General features: G+C 43.3%; 1 protein-coding gene across 1 annotated transcript in view; it reads left to right on the top strand.

Moving 5' to 3' along the window:
• The first annotated feature begins 332 nt into the window (after positions 1-332).
• Positions 333-16,202, top strand: part of palm2akap2 (PALM2 and AKAP2 fusion) — a 167,315-nt gene continuing 151,445 nt past the window's right edge. Inside the window, exon 1 of the mRNA XM_030065047.1 lies at positions 333-435. Within this exon, the coding sequence (XP_029920907.1) occupies positions 386-435 (50 nt within the window). The 5' untranslated portion in view covers positions 333-385. The remainder of the gene's footprint in view (positions 436-16,202) is intronic.

Genomic DNA, 16,202 nt, shown 5'->3' with positions numbered 1-16,202 from the left:
TCTCTCTCCACATCATCATCATCCACACACCTGTACACACACACACACACACACATTAACACACTCCCCTCCTCTCTCTCTCTCTCCCTCTCTCACTCTCTCTCTCACACACACACACACACGTTCATCTCCTCCTGGCATCGGCGCGCGGCGATGCAGGAGAAACGGCGGCAGCAGCTCGGACACACTCCGGCGTGACGGCCACACAGCAAACGGCAGGAGGAGAGGAGAGGAGAGGAAGAGGAAGAGAAGGGGGAGGAGGAGGCGGAAGCAGGGGAGGAGGAGGAGGTGGAGGAAGAGGAAGAGGAGCACACGACTCTGAGGAGAGGACACCAAAGGAAAGGAGGAGCAGAGAAGGAGAAGGAGAAGGAGGAGGAAGGGAATCATGTCAATGTCAGATGCACCTTTGCAAAGGAACGGCACCGCAGCAGCACCGTGAGTCCATCCGTCTATCACTCTGTCGCTCTGTCTATCTATCTATCTATCTATCTATCTAGCTATCTTCTCCCCTCCATCTCTCCTCCTCGCCTGCATCCCTCCGTCCCTCTCTCCTCCATCTGACAGCCTCCGTCGTCATGGCAACGGGAGCTCCGTCACGGTGAGGCTGCTTGCTCAGTCATGACTGGAGAGGAGACACGCTGTACACCTCCCTCTCTCTCCCTCTCTCTCTCTCCCTCCCTCTCTCTCTCTCTCCAACACACCACCACTGCAACCATTCTTACTCTCTCACCTCCTTTTCCTCCCCTTCCTCTTCCTCTCTATCACTCCATCTCTCTCTCCCCATCCTCCTGTCAAACATTTTTCTCTCAGTTCTGCGTTTTTATTTCATCTTTTTTTTTTTTTTTGCTAAATCAGATCCTTCCTTCGCCTTCTTCCGCGAACCAGTGATGTCTTCTTCGCTGCCTTTAACACCGTGGCTCCTAGAATGTGTGTGTGAAGGTGTGTGTGTGTGTGTGTGTGTGTGTGTGTTCGCAACGTGCCATGCTTGTAATTAGCATTACGTTCTGCACTCAGCTATGCACGGGGTCAGGGTGGAAGCTGCAGGACTGAAATCTGTGTGTCAGCACAGTCCGCCATGCTGCAGACCCCTTCTTAGTGTGTGTGTGTGTGTGTGTGTGCCTGCATGTGTGTGTGTGTGTGTGTGTGCATGTGTGCGTGTGTGTGTGTGTGTGCAGATTTCCATGCAGCTCCCACAGCCTACAGTGCTGTCCAAATATAGTCCAGTCCAAGAGTGAGGTAGCCCCACAGCGTTAAAGGAAAATTACAACCTAAAACACAGGAAACCGGATTCAGATGAAACTAAACAGCCTCAGATGTGAGATGTGAACGCCTCCTCGGTGTGTGTGTGTGTGTGTGTGTCTTCTTTTTAAGATTATCACCGTTTATGTTAAACAAACACGGTAAACACGGTGCGATGGTACAGTCTGGCTACTAATAATTCCCACTTAAGTCAAATAGGATTTCGATTTCCTGAGAGCAGAGTGGAAATAATCGGACAAACACACACACACACACACACACCTGTTCCCGCTCGTCTCTGCACCGTCACACCGTGTTCTTTCTCTGCTGGAAATCAAACCTCCGGGTGCTGCTGCTGCTGCTGCGAGGCACCTCACACACACGTTCCCTGACGTTTTGCACCGACGTTCTGTTTGGGTTTGGGTGAAAAACGAGTTCCACTTTTTTTTTTTTTGGCTTGCCAGTGCTTGATTAATATTGGGGGGTTGGTGTGATGTAGTGACATGGACATTGGCCCGATGTGCGCTTGTTTTCTGGGGAGTAACAGTCAGAGTCAAGAGAGAGAGAAAGTGCAGCAAAAAAAAAAAAAAAAATTGCTTCAACAACAATTTTTAATGCTGCTTTTGCTGTATAAAAAAAAAAATGTGTGTGATGAGACGGCAAATGACGGAAAAAAAATTAGAAAAATGAGATTACAACTTTATACACTCGCTTTACGTAAAATTATTTTATTCTAGAAAAAGAAATGTGCTAATTTTGCTTTGCATCTGCTGAACAACCACAGCAACCACGTGTGCATGGTGTTTAATCTCATGACCAGCTGCTCTTTGACCTCTGACCTCGGACTGAGCTGAGGTCACGGCGGACGGCGGCACGTCCTGGTGGACGGAGGAAGAAATTACGACATTCGTCTCTTACTCTGCAAAGAACTGAACGTCGATATTAGAGAGGAAACGGCAGCGCGACGCAGGATTTGTTAAGGTTTGGAAAAACAAATCCCAAAAATGCATCAGCAACAAACTGGTTGCCCGTAGCAACGTGACGTCATCGTTCCCACACACAGGATGCTGATTCAGGAAACAGATGTTAGGGAAAAACACCTTAATTCACTTGACGGTTGCGTTTAATTATTCACTCGCAATTCATTTTGCTTTTGTTTTTATGGAAACACAAACAGGAGAGAAGGAACCGGCCGAGCGAGAGCACCTCCTCCTGCGTTTAGATCGCTTTCATATCACACTGAAAATGTGCGTACAGTAACATTTACAATAAAGAAAAAAAGTCACACCATTTGTTTTACCTGTCTGACACCTCGCACTTTGCACACACTGATGTTCTACTTACACACTCTTTATCAAACTTCCTGTAATGCAGAGGTGTGGACTCGAGTCACATGACTTGGACTCGAGTCAGACTCGAGTCAGAAATTTGATGACTTTAGACTCGACTTGACAAAATGTACAGAGACTTGCAACTCGACTTGGACTTTAACATCAAGGACTCGTGACTTCACTGGGACTTGAGCCTTTTGACTTGGAAAGACTCCCTACTTTCCCCAAAACACAAAGTTGTTATTAAGGAACGCTCTATCTCCCTCTGTGTATTGACATAATAGCAACTGCACCGGCACCGCACGAGGCAAAAGGCAAAGAAACTCTCCAGCTACAGCAGCGCACTGACATAGATTGTGTAACAAAGCGAAGAGTTGCCACTCCGCTGTATTTTCACTGGCTAACAGCAGCACACTGGCTTAGCTTGTCTATTCAGAGAAGAGGTATCACTTCGGCTGATTTTTCAATCTATGTTATCACATGCATACTACTGCTGATTCATTGGTAGTTGAATTGTTACATTACTTAATTTACATTAATTACATTACATTACCAGACGGTGATTCTGCTTTACAATTTGATTTTATGACTGCAGGATCAAAAAGGTTTTCCCAGGTAGTATGTTTTGTTAAATTAGAAGACAGTAACAAAATAAGAAGGGAGCAAAAAAAAACAAAACACGTTTTTAGAAATAAATACAGATTTTAAAAGCATACATGATATGTTTATTACTCTGTTGTTAAAAGGACTCGAAAGGACTTGAAACTCAAACTGTAGGACTTGGGACTTGACTCGGGACTTGAGGGCAAAGACTTGAGACTTACTTGTGACTTGCAAAACAATGACTTGGTGCCACCTCTGCTGTAATGTCTTCGTTCTGGTTTGGTTAAAACGTTTGAGCCGTCTGAACCGGACCAGCGGACTCCTGCACGCTGCTTTCATTTCCCTTCTCTGACTGTTTCACACAGGTTTGATCGTTTTTAATTACAAACCAACGTTTGCACATTTTGAGTCAAACCGAGCTTCACGGCGGTGCATGTATATATAATCCTTGCTCTGTATGAGATCCTGGTGTAATGCATAAGGACTCCAGTGTTCAATCAAATCATTCACTCCACTTAGGGCTGAACGATACTGTAAAAAAACTAAATCACATTGCGTTTAATTTAGCAGACATTTCAGCTGCGGTAAGATTCATGATTTCAGTAGGAATGCATTCGGAATTGCATCATAATTTTCACTGAGAAAGCTATTAAAGTGATGATGGTGTGATTTCTGCCGGAGTCAAAACAAACGTCTGACCTCCAGGAGGACCTCCGTCTCTGCACCATAACTTGCACAATTTCTTGGTAACCTTTATCAGAAAATGTCCTGCAGTTTGGATAATATCTGGATTAAGTGTCGGGCCCTGACCCCCGCGTTGGAGATGCTGCTGAATCTGAAAAATCGTGAAGGCTGTGCACCTTGCTGTCGTGCTGCTGAGTGTCTCACCATCAGGGGGTCCGTGACAGCGAGGCTCACACCGGCCTCACCCTGCTCTGCTCAGGCTGCCGGTGTCGGCACGCAGCTCGTTACCACGGCAGCGGTGCGGCCCGAGCGTCTGCGGCTCCACGTTCAGAGTCAGGAGGCCCGGCGGACCTCACGGATCAGATCAGATCAGGTGATACCGAGCGGGCGGCCAGCGGCTCTGCAGGGGGAGCAGCAGCTTGTTCACAGTCTGACTGACAGGCCGCGGCGGTGTGGCTGCTGTGTCGGAGCCGCGCCCATGTGGCGGGGGGGGGGGGGAAGGGGGAGGGGGGCTGCAGCGGAGCGCGAAGCAGACGAGCCTCATCAATATTTTAACGTCATAATCAGGGAAACGAGACGCTGCTGCTGTCGAGATTTGATTGGTGTTTGGCAACCTCTCCCTCTCCTCTCGCTGTTTTTCTCTGCTACAGTGCACACTCTCACTCTATCACTCTATCATCATGACCCCCCCCATCTCTCTCTCTCTCTCTCTCTCTCTCTCTCTAGCTCACTCGCTCCGTTGTCCACTGATTCAGCAGAAAGATGAGACAGTATTTGTGGTCATGTAGAGAGCAGACACCACAGTGGCAGGTGGCCCATTCTTTATTGCTATTTTCTACAAACACACACACACACACACACACACACACACACACGCAGAGGAAAGGCCCCTACTTGTGTTGGGATGGTCTCGTGCTAATCCTCTCTGTTGCTGTTCGTTTCTGTGCTCAAAGTGTTCATTTGGAAGCTGTTTTGCTATTTAAGTGACTGGAGAGACACACATGCAGCATTAAATAAGCAGATAGATGCTTATTGGTGCTGTATTGATCCTCAACTGTGCAGCTGCACATGAAGAAGAGTTGGCCACACAGAAAATGCCTCTCAGCACCAGAAGAGAGAAGTAAAATTAAATAAAGTTTCTCAACAGGCCTACAAAGAATATAAGAAAAACAAAGCATTTGCACAACCTGTAAGAGCAGTAAAAAAAAAAAAAATAATATAATACCTATGGAATATCTATAAACCTTTTCTGGGCGGTAAGCTGATAAAAACACAAATGTTGTATGAAGCATCATCTTTACAGTTTTACCATTTTTTTTTTTGTTTTGTCTTGATCTTTAAGCCCGTTCATCATGTATTTATGACCCAAAGCAGCACCAACACCGGGTGAACTAAAGCTGAAACGATTAGTCGGTTAATTAATTGTCTTATCTGATAAATCGTTTTTTTTTTTTTTTTTTTTATCATATTTCAACTGAAAATACCAGAGGTTTGCTGGTTGTAGCTTCACGAACACAAAGAATTACTTGCTTTTCTCAGTTTCTTATCATTTAAAAACCTGCAAATGAACAATTCCGGCTTTGGAGCAGCGGATCATTTGCACGGTTTTCATGTGTCAGTTTATGGCTGTTGGATTGGCTGCGCCGTCTCAGAGGATAATACAGTGTTGAAATTTGACATGTTCAGAAACTTTTTGTGACAAACATCTCTGACCGAAAAATTGCAGTTCTTTTCTCAAAATTCAAAAGGTTTGCAAGGTACAACCGCGTGTGGGATGACGTACTTTCTGCATGTAATTACCAAAAAAAAAAAAAAAAAAAAACTTGGGGTGATTTTTATTCCAATTTTTTGTGGCTGCTGCTCAGACTTTAAGGAAGCTATCTGAAGGAACTTGAGATAGGCCTTAGTGATCAATTTGAACATTTTCTAGACAAAATTATCCATCCATTAATTGAATAAATAAATCAACAGATCAACTGACGATGAAAGTACTGATTGGCTGCAGCCCGTGCGTTAGCAGTGCACTGTTTTTCCTTCTTCCCACCTCTTTACCCACAAGATTTTAATTCATTTTGATTGAATTTAATCAGAACAACACCTGTGTTTTAACTCAAATCATTCAACTTTGCCCTACAAACATTTTCTGTCGACACCGACCACCATTCCTGTTGCTCCTCTCTGTTTCACAAAGATGGAAATAACAAGAACACGAAGAACGGTTGGGTCTTCTGGAAAGGTTTATCCCTTAATCAGCCGCCGTAAACACTGAGCAGGAGGAGACATTTAATCGGCGAACGTGACGCAAAACTACAGAGCAGGGAGGGAACATAATGACGGAGCAGAGAGAGCACGCTGAGGCGGCGATTATCTGTCGGCCGAGCCATCTGCTCCTCGTTTAACCGCCTCTCTCTGGAGGGAAACTACTAAAAGGTACTTTACAGAAAATACACTCGTATGCGTGCATGAGTACACCCACACACACATACACACACACTCACACACACACACACACACACATGCATTCACAAGCACAGATGCAGGTACACAGAGGACTCTTCTCACAAGCTAGTCGTACAGAAATGACCAAAGTAAAGGAGACGCAGACTGATAGAGGAGATGGAGTGCCAAATAAAATGAGCAAAACAAAGAGATCACTTAAAAACTCTGGAACGTCCCTTTTCAGTTTTTAAAGGGGAACCTGGAACCCTTGAGAAGCCGTGAAGTTCTGGTTCTGGTTCTGGTTCTGGTTCTGGTTCTGTTTCCTTTTCCGCTGCAGGGAGAACCGACCGAGCTTCATCTCCTTGTGGTCTTTTTCCTTCTCTGTTTGGCTGCTCACTTTAGGCGCTGCTCTCCCAAATGCAGTGAATTTTTTTTAGATCTATGTATTTTTAATTTTTTTTAAATTTCTAACCAGTGATCGATAACGTTTCATTATAGATCTAAACTATGTGAGGGATAATCACCAAGCAGGTGTGAGTTAAAGGGTTTTGCAGGCCTCTGTGAAGCGCTTTAAAACCTCGTTGATTATCCTGCTTACACCATGGTCATTTGTCAGCAATGTAAAATAAAAACCGTTCGGTGTGGCTGGCGTTTTGCACTCAAAACCGAAAAGTTTTGAAGCAAGAGCTTACCGATAACGATGTGTCCAGGCCGAATGTGAAGTGAGTTTTTAACATGACGCCGTTACACACAAAGTCAGTGCAAAAACACAAACAGATGAAAATTTGAGCCGGTCGACGCGAATGAAGCAAATAGCGCCAGAGCACACGAAATTTAGGGATTTGTGTGATTTGTGGCCGTATTTGTGCAAAAGTTGTGTCAGCTGTGCTTGCAGAAGTTTAAGACAATTTTTTTTTGTTAAAGTTTGGAATGGTGAATTTAGAACAGTGAACTTAAGCCAAAGTTCGTGTGCAATATATTTTTTTTTTAATTAGTCATCAGCGTTTCTAACATCTGAGTCAAGATTCAGCAGAATACTGTAGAAAGACAATTAAGAGCTGAATCAGTTACGTCACAACAATCGTGAAGCATCAGGCTATTTGACTAACAAAATCTATCTTCGCTAACCGAAACATAGCAGCCTCTGACACTTTTTACAGTGTTTTCTCCCAGTGAGCAGCAGGTGGCGCTCTCCACTGCATCAGCACAGCAAAGGGGAGCCTGTGGCTGCCCAGAGAACCCATTTTCATTCAGAGATCTGGAGGTCAGAGGTCAAGGGGCCCCGCTGGAAACAGCCATGCTAGTTTTACCAAAATTTGGCCGAACTTTGCAGCGATATTTATTCACCTTGCTGACAACCTAGCATGACGTGCTTGGTACCAACACATTCCTCATGTCGTCTAGTTTCATATGATTTTCATATGATATCTTAAATTAACTAATTGAAAAAAAAATCAATTAAAAATCATAAAAAAAAGAATCGTACTACTAAAGCGAATTGATTTATTCCCCACACCTAGCGTTTATGTTTTTCACGGCATGGAACGAATTGGGGACAGAAGGACTATGCAGCCATACAACCGCAACCCACCCCCACGCCCTCCACCCCACCACCCCCAACGGCTGAAAGACATTACAAACTCAATACTGTCAGACCTCATTATAAACTGCAGCATGCATTGTCCATCATTGAACATCAGAGCTTTCATCACGTTTTGTCAATAGCAGACGACAAATAGCCCGCTCTCCACCGAGTCGAAGAACAATCACTTCACAGCCTGACAGTCTGGTGACAGATGAAGATGAAGATGAAGATGAAGACAAATGAAGCTGAAAAATGAACCCGGCAACGGCAGAGAATGTGTCGGTGACTGCAGACGTTTGGTCAGACTTGGAGTAACAGCGGCACTGTGGACCAACGGTGAAGATCACAGTCGGGGTTTCAGCCACTTCAAACGTTCCCACACGGGGGAAAGAATCTGTGAAGAGTTTGAGCAAATCTGTGAGGAACACCAGATCAAGAGAACAGCTGACCACATCATCTGTGACAGCACCGCAAACATGAAAAAAAAAACAAAAAAACATTCACTCCATGTTGTACGGGACAGGAGGATGAAGATGATGGATGACCTTGATGATTCTGGCGATGGGAACAACCTGACTGTGGAGGAGCGAGAGAGGCCTGAAAATCCCTGAAGCACCAAAACCCAAACAAGACTTTAGTGTTTAGCAGACTCTCTTTAACTGGATAAAGCAGACGGGCGTAAGGAGAATAAACTCCCAGGTTGGAGCTCCTTGCTCCACACAAGCACCTCGGTCAAGGAAAAATTTGAGAAGAAGTTCGGACAACGTGGAGCCCCTTCCTCTGTTTCCACACCAAAACAAACACATAGCTTTGACTCAGAATTGTTTTTTTTGTTTTTTGTTTTTTTACTGAAATCTGCACGTCAGAGATTTTGCACTTACAAGACTTCAACTTTTTGGGCAAAATCCCCTTTTCCTGATGTCCCCAGACTGAGACCAGATGTTGAACAACATTTCCACCTCTGTATGTCCAATGGTTCAGTTCCTATAGGTAGCACTTCCTGTTAGCTTAGCATAAAGACTTGAAGTCTATGGGAGTTGTTAGCCTGGCTCTGATCCTCCCGTCTATTGAATTGATCTGAAGCTTCTCTTAAAGTGACTCGTTTGTTTTGTTTTGTTGTTTTTATAAGGTCCCAGGTCCACCAAAATTGCCAGGTTTCATCCTCTAGTCTCCATCCCAAGGCCCATCCAGGCATCATTACCACGTCAGGAAAAAATAATCCTCAAAAAACTCTTTTGGCAAATGTACTCTTTTGTTTATTAAACAGGTGCTGCTATTAATAACAGTTTACTTATGAACTGAAGTGCTAGTAGGGCATAAAATCAGAATTGTCTGTAAATGTACAATATACAAATTCCATTTAAAAAGCTCAATCAGAACACAATAACTAAAAAATTATTCTTTTATAAATGTGTAACAATAAAATAAAATAAAAAAAAAAAACATGTCCAGATCCCCCGCGACCCTTGTGAGGATAAGCGGTTTAGAAGATGAATGAATGAATGAATGAATGAATGTCCAGATCCATAAAGACAGGTCATCCTGACAACATTCCAAGTTATTACTTTAAAAAATTATTTAAAAAATTGTGATAAGCTACGCTGCTTCCTTGAACAGCGTCCAGCCGTGTCAAAAAAAAAAAAAAAAAAAAACTAGTACGTGCAGTGGCGGTTCTGCCCATGTTGCCGCCCTGGGCGAAATTACTGCCTTGCGCCCTACCATTCTAGCTGTGCGCACGCGCGTGCGTGCACACGGCAAGAACTTCCAAGCAATAACGGCCGCTACCGGTGCCCCTTTGGCGGCTAGACACGCCCCTCCCAAAGCAGGGGCGCCAACACCTGCACAAATACCTTTTTTGGAAAAATACTTTTTATATGGACAAAATCTTGTTTGCATAAAAAAAAGCCACCGGTCGGCATCAGGCGGGCCTTCCGCGGCACCGGCTTGATGCCGCGCCCACCCGGTCAGGTCTGCCGGATCTGACAGGTGAGCAGCACACACATACTGCCATCCTCTCATTATAAATCAACTTTTGTTCATACGCGGCTGCAGCAGCACAACGGACAATGACACAGACAACATGGTTGATTATTGACTGCGCAATGCGACCATTCACCGGTAATTGCGGCATCAGGCGAGCCTACCTACTGGTTTATATGGAAGTACAATACATGTGTATTTGCTTAGACCCCCATATTAGACGAGGGCGTTTTTTCAGGGCATTTTCAATGGAAAAAATATTGTCTTATATTCAGATGAATACGGTAATAGAAAACTGCTTTGCAGTGAGGATTGATTTTTTTTTTTTTTTTTTTTTTTGCTCTCATGCCGCCCCCCACGTGACATGAAAATATGCCGCCCCGGGCGTCTGCCCGCTTCGCCCGTGCCTAAAACCGCTACTGAGTACGTGCCCTGACAACCATCATCATCATCATCATCATCATCATCAGTACCGATGAGGTGGTGAAGGTCTGACTGTTGAAATCAGATGTGTGGGAGAAACTCAGTTAGATTTCCAGACGGTGAGAGTGACGTCATCAGTGGCTCCAGAATGTGGAGCTGTGTGTGACGGCGGTTCAGGTCCGGTCGTGGGTCTCAGCTCAACGGGTCGGGTCCTGAACCCCTGCAGGACTCGGGCTTCTATCCAAGGCGTTGGGCTGTGAGCCGCTGGTGGAGAGAACCTGCTCTGGGTAACATGAATATGGTCACCAAAACAGATACGCCCCTGCAGACCCGGAAAAAAGACACTTAAAAAGCCGTCATTACAGCTCGGTTGAAAACAGCATTAGTCTTGGTTAGTGTTGCAAAATTCCCGGAATTTTTGAAGTCGGAAAATTTCCATGGGAATTTTTGGAAATTAACGGGAATACATGGGAATATACGGGAATTTTCAGGGAATTTTCGGGAATTTATATTCACTGCATTCACCTGGTCATACACATGTATACATAATAAACATTTTGGTTTGTTATAAGCAGATATGCATGCAAACATGTTACATTACAATGAATTTCCAGGGAATTTTCGGGAATTTTCATAACTGGCAGTGAGTCTTTTACATCGCTGTGGAGGAATTTTGGCCCGCTCCTCTTTACAGAAATGTTATAATTCAGACAAATTGGAGGGTTTTCAAGCGTGAAAGGCCTGTTTAAGGTCATGCCACAGTATCTCAATTGGATTTAATTCTGGACTTTAACTAGGCCACTCCAAAACCTTCATTTTGTTTATTTTTTAAGCTGTTCAGAGGTGGACCTGCTGGTGCATTTTAACCCAAGCGCGCCTGAGTTTGAGGTCATGAACTGATGGCCGGACATTGTCCTTCAGGATTTTCTGGTAGAGAGCAGAATTCATGGTTCCATCAATTATGGCAAGTTGTCCAGGTCCTGAAGCAGCAAATTACTTTTTCACATAGGGCCAGGAAGGTTTTAATAGCCTTTTTCCCTTAATAAACGAAATCATCATTTAAAAACTGTATTTTATATTTACTCAGGTTATCTTTGTCTAATATCAGAATTTGTTTGATCTGAAACATTTAAGTGTGACAAGGAACGGGGCAAATACTTTTCCACAGCACTGTATGTCCCCCTCAGCAACTAAAAAGTGGTGATATTGATACTGACATTCATTTTATTGGTTATTGTTTATCTTTGCCCCATTCACCTTAAGTTAACAACAACAAAAATGAAAATTTCCAAATTTTCCAAGCTTAAATTTCCATGGAAACTTTTTAAACACCTCATTCAAATGGATAACAAGAAGAAAAAAAAACGAAAATTCCCAAAATTCCCGAGCTGAATATTCCTGGGAATTTTCGGAAAAATTGGAAAAAGAGTGAAAGCAAAAATCTCCTGAAAATTTCCAATATTCCAGAGTGAAAATTCCCACGGGAATCTTCGGAAAATTTCCGGGAAATTTACCGGAAACTTTCCACCCCTTTGCAACACTAGTCTTGGTCAAGCCGGTCGGCTGTGCGTAACGCAGCTCTCTCCCCAGCTGATCTCCAGTCAGGTGTTAAATCCTCTTGGTGCTGTATTCGAGTTCAGCAGCTGACCTCGTGTCAGCGCCGAGTCCTCCGAGTCCTCTCACGGCTCAGCTCGGCCCTGATTGACCACGGCGAGACGTCAAGGCCCCGCCACGGCCTGATGGGTAATTTACACCTTCCTGTGTGGAAGCTACAGCCTGGAGGTTTATGTGAAGTAGCTCTCGCCTCTTCTCACGTAGTCTTGTCGCTGATTGTTTAGATTTTAAACTGAGATTTTAAAAAAAGGAAAGAAAAAACGTGAGATTCGAGATTCACCGTGCTCAAACTGCTGCCTCCTCTCGGATATCTCGAGGGAATTATTTGCTTCAGCTGTTTCGATGAATCCAGGATTACGTTGCACTGACATTTACCTCGTTGACATTTAGCCGTCAGTCTTCCCCAAAGCAGCTTTCATTGAGCTTCGACTCCGCGATCAGCAGCTGCAAACAGCCGCTAACGAGCAGCGAATCACATCAGAGCCAGACACCTGATGATGTTACTGTGGCATGGAAAACAAGAGGGCTTAGAAAACAAAGAGAAGAAATTAGAGAAGACATGTAGATTTTTCTCACTGATACAAAAAAAAAAAAACTGGATTAAACTACAAGAGTGCAGATCTCCACCAGGCCACCTGTGCTGCCCTGAGTGCTGAGCAGCTGATTATACTGCAAAACGCTTTTCAAATTACAAATTAAAAGACTGTGTGATCCAAATCCAGCAAAATAGCAAAATTCTCTCTCTCTCTCTCACACACACACACACACACATTTATGACCAATGAGGGCTTTTTATCACTTGGTGTGACTCAATAACTGCAAACTGCTTATTAAACTATATTTTAAGGTGCAATAATTTATATAATTAGGATTTGACAACAGTTCAACAGAGCAATATGCCAGTGTACAGTTGTCCCTCGCTATAACGCGGTTCACCTTTCGCGGCCTCGCAGTTTCGCAGATTTTTTTTAGTGCAATTTTGCAGCGCATTGTGTTCTGTGTCCTGATTGGCTAAGGGACTGTAGACCATTGTCAATCAATCTCCTCCGTGCCGTGTCTTCTGTACAGTACAGAATGCGTTCATTCTATAATACTGGACTTATTTTTCTACAAAGGTTTGAACTTTGAGAGTTTAAACAAGAGAGAAAAGTGAGCAAATGTTAATGCCTGTCTGAGAAAAGTGTATAAAGTGTGTAGTGAGGGGTTTTACAGCCTTAAAACATCTAGAATAATTGTAAAAAATAAAGCTGACTACTTGACGGATTTCACCTATTGCGGGTTATTTTTAGAACGTAACTCCGCTGTAAATGTGTGGTAGTAAGGTCTACTTTCTACATATTTTCAGTACCTTATTTCTGCATTTACTGTTGTAATATTTTGTAGGATAAATACACATATTTAGACTTAATGCACATACTTTTAATAGGAGTTGAAAAGCACATTTTTATATTTCTTATTTCATTTTCTATTCAGTTTTCTATCCAGTTTCCCCTTGGAGATCAATGAAGTATTTTTGATTCTGATTCTGATTAGGCAAATAGTCGGCTGACGTATGAAACGGCGACGGCTGCTTTACGTGTCATTTTTTTACAGTCGTGAAGCATCAGGCTGTTTAACCTGCGGAAGGAAAACTGCAGGTGTAAAATGAACTTAAGAAAAAGTAGACACGCTCATTTAAAATGTAATCAGAGTAAAAGTTACTGAGTTACTTTTGAGAAACGAGAACGTTGTTACATGTCATCTCTCACACTGTGTTTTTAGACGTGACAAATGATGGAGTTCAGATTTTACTTGGTAAAAATCAGAAATACAAAGTACAACGTAAAGCGCAGAATGTACAGCCACTTTACTTTCCTCCTGTTTGCTCTCTGACAGACAATTCACTGTAACTTCATGCAAATTTCTTGCTTTTTCTGACATAAAACTGACATAAAAAGCAGTGGGGGCCGTGAGGAGGGTCCCACCTCCCTGAACTGAGGTGTCTTATTTGCTCAAATGTAATTCTGCTGATTTCTGGGTAATGAAGTCTGTCAGTTATCTGTCCTGCTGCAGCTCAAAGGGGGAATCCAAAGTTGTTGTTTTTTTTTATTGAGTAAAAAAATACTCTGCCAAACACAGCACCATCAGAGCTGATACAAAAACTGTCCATAATAATGTTGACACCACAGAGGGACTGAAAGTGAGACGTCTCACTACTTTGACAGACCGCATTTATCAGCATTTCTGGAAAAAAAAAAATAAATAAATAAGGACGCCACGGTGCCAAAACCTAATTAGGTTGGATATGTTTTTTTCCTCCAGCAGTAAAAGTACATGAGGTGTATTTATTTATTTGAGCAGCACATTTTGGAGAAAAACTGCCTTGTGTGTCATGTAGGAGAGGGATGGATTTTCTTGTCATAATAACAATGCACCACACAAACATAACATTTTATTTTATTATTTTATTTTGATATTTTTATATATTTTATTTATTCTATCCTATTTTGTTTTATTATTTTATTATTATTATTATTATTATTTAACTTTATCTGATTTTATTTTAATTGATCTTATCTTATTTTATTGTGTTATCCCACTGTGTTTTTACCTTTTTATTCTGCTTCTATTGTGCTTTATCTTGCTGTGCAGCACTTTGGAAAACCTTGTGTTTGTTAAAATTGTGCTTTATAAATAAAGTGGATTGGATTGAACATTTCAGCCGATTGAATTTATTTGAAGTAATTCACTTATGGATTCGATTAAATCCATTAAAACAAACAGACTTATGTTTACAACTAAGATGTAAAGTGCAGAGTCAATAACCTGGAAGCATGTACGCCACAGGGCGACACGAGTTAAACTGAAATTATAGCAGAGCTGCCCAATGACGTGCTAATTTAGCCAGAGCCCAGATTTCAGCAGTATGACTGGCATTGTTTGAAATCACTACAGAGCACAAAGTACCACTTTACAGCAGAAATAGTTTTAATGTGGAATTCCCCTGTCAGTGCACACGTGTTTTCAGCAGCAGTTTCTTCTAAAATGTTCATGTATTTTCATGTGAAACTTTGTCATTTTGGGTTTTGGACCACATGAAAAGTAAAAACCCTCGATTTTTCCCTCATGGCAGTGATACGTGAAGCTGCAGCCCTCGTATTTTTGTGTTTTTTATGTGTGTTTGCAACTTTAATTAACAGTGTGCCTTCCTGTTTTTTTTCTGTCACTGTCCAGGAAAATATTTAGTTTATTTATAATATTAGTCATAAACTATGAAGATAGAAATGGGTTTAGAACCTCTTCTCCATTTTTATTCCTATCTGTTCTATCCTCCTGGCCACCCTGCCCACTCCTTTCCTCTCTGCAAATATTATCCCAACACACACACACACACACACACACACACACACACACAGCACCCCACTCTTACCTCCCTCTGTGCCGCATTAAATATGAATGAGATGGAGGTCTGGCTGTTAAGCAGCTAGAAATACGTCTGCTGGGGTTACTGCTTCTCTCCCTCATACCTCCTGTGTTGCTCTCTCCTACGCTCGCTCTCTCTCTCTCACGCACACACACACACACACACATATACAGAATAATGCTGTAACAGAGGTCAGCCCGCGCCAGATGTGTGCCTGTGTGTGTGTGTGTGTGTGTGTGTGTGTGTGTTTGGGTTATTTTTGGGAAGAAACTTTGCGGGCGTTGAGCTCAGGAACAGCAGGCAAACAGAAGAACGACTTGATCAGTGGCAATAACAACACACACACATACACACACACACACATATACACGCACACACACAGACACGTGCACGCGCATGCACGCACACACCCACTCCTACACAGAGCACACACACATGCACAAGCACGTGGGAAGTGAGGATGCTTCGCCTGTCCAGCAGCATTCTTTCTCTGAGTATATTTGCTCATTCTTTCTCTCTCACTGTATGTTGTTATATTCCTCTGTGTGTGTGTGTGTGTGTGTGTGTGTGTGTGTGTGTGTCTTCCTGCCTCTGGTTCCACATCTGGAGGCCATTACCTCTGGGCTGGGAGAGGGGGGGGCGGGGCTGGACTGGCTGTGCGGTGAGATCATTGCGTCGTCGTGGCGATGCAGAGGAACAATGATGCTGTTGTCTCCAACGGCGACCAACCAGCGTAGCTGACGCCAGAGACTTGGTGGGTGGGTGGGGTGGGGGGGTAAAGGTTTTGGGGGCGGGGTGTTCAGGGGACTCAGACACAACAGAGGTTAAAGAGAAGAGAGCGAGACAGAAATAAATAAAGCAGCAGAGCGATACGGGAGGAGAGAGCCAGTGTGATTTGTGA

This window comes from Myripristis murdjan, chromosome 12, assembly GCF_902150065.1.
Source record: "Myripristis murdjan chromosome 12, fMyrMur1.1, whole genome shotgun sequence".
Classification (NCBI taxonomy): domain Eukaryota; kingdom Metazoa; phylum Chordata; class Actinopteri; order Holocentriformes; family Holocentridae; genus Myripristis; species Myripristis murdjan.
Note: the sequence above shows the minus strand (reverse complement) of the source record. Positions and strands in the feature narration are given on the sequence as shown.